General features: G+C 34.3%; 1 protein-coding gene across 1 annotated transcript; it reads left to right on the top strand.

The window, feature by feature from the left end:
• The first annotated feature begins 2757 nt into the window (after positions 1 to 2757).
• LOC107807855 (uncharacterized) lies at positions 2758 to 5560 on the top strand. The gene is made up of 4 exons (XM_075225938.1): positions 2758 to 3434; positions 3962 to 4048; positions 4280 to 4442; positions 5211 to 5560. The coding sequence occupies exons 1-4, from the start codon at positions 2884 to 2886 to the stop codon at positions 5379 to 5381; spliced, it is 972 nt and encodes a 323-aa protein (XP_075082039.1). The 5' UTR covers positions 2758 to 2883; the 3' UTR covers positions 5382 to 5560.
• The last annotated feature ends 652 nt before the right edge of the window (positions 5561 to 6212 follow it).

Here is a 6212-nt window from a genome sequence, read left to right as displayed (position 1 = left end):
CATGGACAAAGCGCACCCATTGAGTACATCAATGGTTGTTCGATCACTTGAAGTGAATAAGGATTTGTTCCGACCTCCAGAAGAGGACGAGGAACTCCTTGGTCCCGAAGTACCCTATCTCGGTGCAATTGGTGCACTAATGTATCTTGCTAATGCTACAAGGCCTGACATAGCATTTTCTGTTAATTTACTAGCAAAATATAGTTCTTCTCCTACACGGAGACATTTGAACGAGATTAAGCATATATTGCGATATTTAAAGGGAACTCTTGATATGGGTTTGTTTTATGCTAACAAAGATAGTGCAGACCTTGTTGGTTATGCAGATGCAGGTTATTTATCTGATCCCCATAAAACTCGATCTCAAACTGGCTACGTATTTACATATGAAGGTACTATCATATCATGACGCTCCACAAAGCTATCTATTGTTGCCACTTCTTCAAATCACGCTGAGATAATAGCTATTCATGAAGCAAGTAGGAAATGCGTATGGTTGAGATCAATAATTCATTTTATTCGAGAAAAATGTGGTTTGGAATGTGAGAAAAGACCCACAATTTTATACGAAGACAATGCTGCATACATAGCCCAATTGAAGGGAGGATTTATAAAAGGAGATAGAACGAAGCACATTTCACCAAAATTATTCTACACACACGATCTTCAGAAAAGTGGTGACATTGATGTGCAACAAATCCGTTCAAGTGATAATCCAGCAGATTTATTCACTAAATCTTTGCCAACTTCAACTTTTGAGAAGATGGTATACAAGATTGGAATGCGGAGACTCAAATATTTGAAACAAGGTTTTCATCAGGGGGAGTAAAATACGCGATGCACTCTTTTTCTCTTACTAAGGTTTTTCCCCATGGGGTTTTCCTTATAAGGTTTTTAATGAGGCACCTAGCAATGCGTCTTACTAAATATGTGTACTCTTTTTCTTTCACTGGGATTTTTTCCCACGTGATTTTTCCTAATAAGGTTTTAATGAGGCACATTATCTTTTAATGAACATCTAAGGGGGAGTGTTATAAATATATTATATTTTGGATGTTCATTTAGTACTCCGTTGTAAATAAGCTTCTTGAAGAAGCTTGTCCATATGGGACTCCACCGTAAATATGTTTATCTATTTAGTACTATATTGGAAATAAGCTTCCTGAAGAAGCTTATCACTTCGGTACCCGGTTATGGATAAATATTATCCCCGGTAGAAGATTATCCATACCGAGTATAATAAGCTTATCCTTTCAGTACCCAGTTATGGATAAACATTACCCCCGGTAGAAGATTATTCATATCGGGTATAATAAGCTTATCCTTTCAGTACTCCGTTATGGATAAACATTGCTCTCAGTAAAAAGATTATCCATATATGGTATAGTAGCAGTTTACACAACAACTTTCTTTCTTCTATAAATAGAAGAGATTTCTGTTCATTATGTACATCAGTTTGAATTCGAATAATATAATAGTTTCTCTCTATACTTATTTTTACTTTACGGTCTTTATTTTATAAGAGAAATTAAATTAAGGGAACGAAATAATAACCAAGTAACAAAGATCGAAGAACTATGTTATATTTCGGACAATTATCCTAAAATTATAATCTTAAATTTGTCCAGATTTTGATTCAAACCACCATAGGTATCCGGTTTCCATCACCCTATATATGAACTAGCTAGTACTCATAACTTTTAGCAAAAAGCATGACTAGATCTTCTCTCTGTATCTCCTATCCCCAAGTTACACTCTCTCTGTACATATAGTTAAACGTATGTGGCATTTTCTTGTTATTCCTTCAACTTGTATAATCGTCTAAGGGGTCTATTACTCGAGGATCTGCATCCTACATTTCATATAGGATAGCTAATGTTATCATTACCTTTGGGCTGAGTTATTCTACGAAACTAATTATTCTATTTTGTATATAAAATAATTAATATCATTATTTTAAATATAAAATTATCTCACCATCAATTAATACCCATAATTAAATATAGTTTTAATTAAATATAATGGGCGTAACCTCACGGAGGATAAGATGCACGAAACTAACACTTATGGTTCAGGCATGTAAAGCGGAGAAGCATTAATGCCCCAATGATAAGGTGTGAACTATTGGCACTCGCAAGTAGGAGGAGAGGTAGAGGAAGACCTAAGAAGTACTGGAAAATGTGATCAGACAGGATATGATGTGACTTGAACTTACCGATGACATTGTTCTTGATAGGAGAATTTGGAGGTCGAAGATTAGGGTGAAAGATTAATATGTCATGACATGTTTTCTGAACCGTTTCGGGTTTATTAGGGCTAGCCTGCTAATACTTTGTCGTTGTTTCTTAGATTGCTAGTATTAGGGTGGTTTTTATTACTGTAATATCTTGTGCTTCGATTTTTTAGTACCTTGTCATTGTTTCTGCTTGCCTATTACTATTGCTATTATTATTGCTTTCTTCCATCTTTTTTCGGCCGATTTATATGTTATTGGTTTTATTTTTCTAGTTTTTTATTGATATTTATTTATTTTTATTATTTCTCGTGAGCCGAAAATCTTTCGAAAACGCATTATTACCTTCTCAGGATAGGGATATAGTCTCGAGATTCCACTTAGTGGTTGTTGTCGTTGTAATTAAATAGTACTATAATTTAATAGTTTATCGGAAGATTTGTATTTTTACCGCGTCAACCGAACGAGGATAACCCTTTTTTAGATGATAGATCGTCTCTCTATCTCACCCCCAAATCATGTGTGTATAACATAACGTGTCATTTTGTTAGTTCACTAATTAACTTCAACTAAATATATAGTCTAGTACTCAGAAGTTGGGAGGTGTATCTATCTTTTAACCCTTAAAGAAAAAGCTCTCTGATCCTTCAATGGCAGTTAGCTGTACGAAAACAAAACTCAACCCAAAAGCTAATGAGTGGAAACCAGAGAAAAACCTAGTGCTTTGTTACCCTCCTCATGAGATTTACCATCCACCACCACCACAAGGTAAAAATGAGCTAGTTGTGTATAATCCAGCAACCTCTCAGCCACAACCATCTTCTCCTCACTTCTTCTTCTACCAACAACATGTTCCTTCTCCTCTTATCAAAGCTCCCTTTTATTGGTTTTATACATGTCATGTTGATTTTCAGCCACCGGAAGATTCTTGTTTGGCCAAAGAAATGTTTACTGCTGTTGGCATGAAAAATGGGACTAGGGCTTCGTTTTTTAGGCCACGAGCTGATCACAAAAGAGGCCAAAAACAACCCTTTTTGCCGCCAAGGCTGAGGGCTGCTGAAACTGAAAGAGGGCGTTTTGGGATGAAAAAACGCCGTAATAATACTGACGGGGTTTACAAATCTCCAGCTCCTAAGGAAAATCCTTCTTTTTCCTGTGACAAAACCACCGTTATGATCCGTAACATCCCTAACCAGTTTAGGTCTGTCTATTTTATCTTCTTGTTTTTCATCTTATCATTCTCCTTTTTTGTTTACTAACATTTTCATATCATATCACTTTTTGCATGTGGAAAATGAGGTTTTGTTGCAGAATACTATGATGGGGTCACTTTTGTTTTTCCCCTTGTATTAGTATACATTTTGCATATTTACTTGTTAATGAATAATCTTGCTCTAATATTAATGAACAAGGTGATTTTGGTATGTTGAGTTTCAGTCCCATTTTAGGTAGGAGTATTAGTTTATCTGACCCTTTAGTGTTCAGTCACTGAAAAGGCGATAAAAAAGTTAGGCTTTTAATTCAGGCTTTAATTTTACTGTCTATTCCTATTCCGATGTACAGTTACTGTGGTCTTGCATGCACTTATTATTCATGATCAGCTATTAAATGCATTTTTATTGTCCATTAATGCCTCATTCCAATATTAATGGAGTTTTTTTGGTTATATGCATTTATGAATCTGCCTGTTTCTGACAGTATATACTTTTTTGTTATGGATTTAAATAGCCGAGAGCCATTCATGCGTTTTATTGATCATTTCTGCCGTGAGAATCATTGGGAGTATGATTTCCTCTATCTGCCAATAGATTTCGGGTAATACTAGCTACTAATACTATTTATTAATGTCTTTGATGTTATATTTTTAGTTGCCATACACTTGTGATAAAAAGATTAATTTAGAGTACTATTAAGTTACCATGAGGAGTTAAAATATAATGTCAGCACATACTATTAAGTTAACTCCTTAAAAGATTCATTGTTTTCTTTGTTTATGATCTCTCACTCTTTAGGTCTCTATTCTTTGTTTTTATATTAATAATGCAGGACCGAGAACAATTTGGGCTATGCTTTTGTCAATTTTACAACAAGGTTTGCTGCTTCTGGAATTGGGGAAGTACTCAAGAACTTCAAGTGGGATGGTATTAAGACTCCCATGGGAATTTTTGCCTCGAAAAAAATCTGTGAAGTTACTTGGGCTCGGATTCAGGTAATAATGAGAACTTAATTACATTTCTTGCTCTCTTTTAACACAAACTGCATTATGTTTGGTAAAAGGTTCTATGAATACTTGAGCTGATTTCTGGTTCTCTTGATCTTGTGCTAATATTTATGCAGTGTTTCTTCATGTATGTTTGTAAATAAATTGTAAATTTGACTTGTTAAGTTGGATCAAGTGTCCAAAACACCACTACAAATCCTTCTTCAAAGAATAAAAGAAAGAAAAAGAAAAGGCTACATTATCACCTTTGTTGTAACTTGAAAAGATTTTCATCAATTTGGTAGGTATTAGACCAACAGTCCTAAACCTAACTGTTTAGGATTTGGTCAAATCATTTGGAAACAAGTTTTTTAGTTTCCGGTTAAATTGTGTTCTATACTACTATTATAATATAACATCTATTGCTTATCCATTTTCTTCCGTTTGAGATTAATGAGAGATTATGGGATTCTCACCATAAAATTCGAAATCAACAACAACAAAAAACCTAGTGGGATTTCATTAGTGGAGTCTGAGTAGTGTAATGTGTACGCATACCTTACCTTTATCTTAAGAAGGTAGAAGGTTGTTTCCGGTAGACCCTTTGCTCAGGAACAGTGACTAGGACAACTGATAAATTTGTGGAATTTCACATTGAGCATTTTAAGCAAGAAATAGCAATGCGATTCATACAAGCTTTACTTTATATATAGGAACATTATTTATGTATGATGGTGATTGCTTTCTGTGCTGTAATGGTACTTGTTTTAATTTCAGGGGAAAGAAGAATTGGTGAAGCATTTCTCAACATCGAAATTTATCTGCGACACAGATGAATATCTTCCAGTTGTTTTCTCTCCCCCAAGGAATGGTTCAACTAGCTTGACAAATCCAGTGGCTATCGGCAAACTAGCTGGTTCTTCAGTTTCTCCCAGTCCGTCTTCCTAAAGATTATTAGGGTTTTAGTATGTAAGTAGTGATGAAATATGGGTTGGCCAGTGTTTTCATTTTCTCCCTGGTGCTCGAGTTTTTGATCTGGGGTGAAATGGAAACATCGGATCATGTCTTAATGTCTTAGAATCTTAGGTTCTTTGTTAGTGTGTTGTATGTTTTAAGAGTCTTGTTTCTTAGTTTAGTGACTCTCGACTCCAATGTTGTAATAGCCCTAAGTAGTAGTAGAATACTCTTTGTCATGGCTTCGAGTATGAATGTGAGGTGACCCTCAAAAAACTTCATGTCTATTTCTTTGTTTAGCACCTCAATCTCTAAACACGTTTCATCTCTATTTCTTTGTTTAGCACCACTGGAAAGTGAAAATGAGGGGTTTAGTGATCGTTTGGACATAAGAATTGCAAAATTCTAGAAAATAGTGAAAAAAATTTGAAGTGAAAATGGTATTTGAATATTAGAGTTGTGTTTGGATAGGAATATAATTTTAGGTTATTTTTGTAGGTGATTTGAATGATAGTTTTGAAAAAATAACTTTTTGAATAATTTTAAAATTTATTTTCAACTGAAATTTGAAAATTTTATGGTTAAGTATTAATTTCGTAAAAAATAAAAAAATTCATGGCCAAACGGGCTCTTAATTTTTCATAAGTTTGTGTGGACGAAGAGCAAACAACCTTTAGACTAAGAAGTAAGAAATTATTTATTGGTATTAAAGCCATAGTTGTACATTTGATGGTCCTGTGCAATGTTGAAATTAAGAGTCATTTTTGATCTTTTTTATGTCTAAAAGATAGATGTCTGGTGAGTAAAAGTAAATCTTACATATCT

Source organism: Nicotiana tabacum, chromosome 11 (assembly GCF_000715075.1).
Source record: "Nicotiana tabacum cultivar K326 chromosome 11, ASM71507v2, whole genome shotgun sequence".
Classification (NCBI taxonomy): Eukaryota; Viridiplantae; Streptophyta; class Magnoliopsida; order Solanales; family Solanaceae; genus Nicotiana; species Nicotiana tabacum.
The sequence above is the reverse complement of the archived record's forward strand: the minus strand, read 5'-3'. Positions and strand labels throughout refer to the sequence as shown.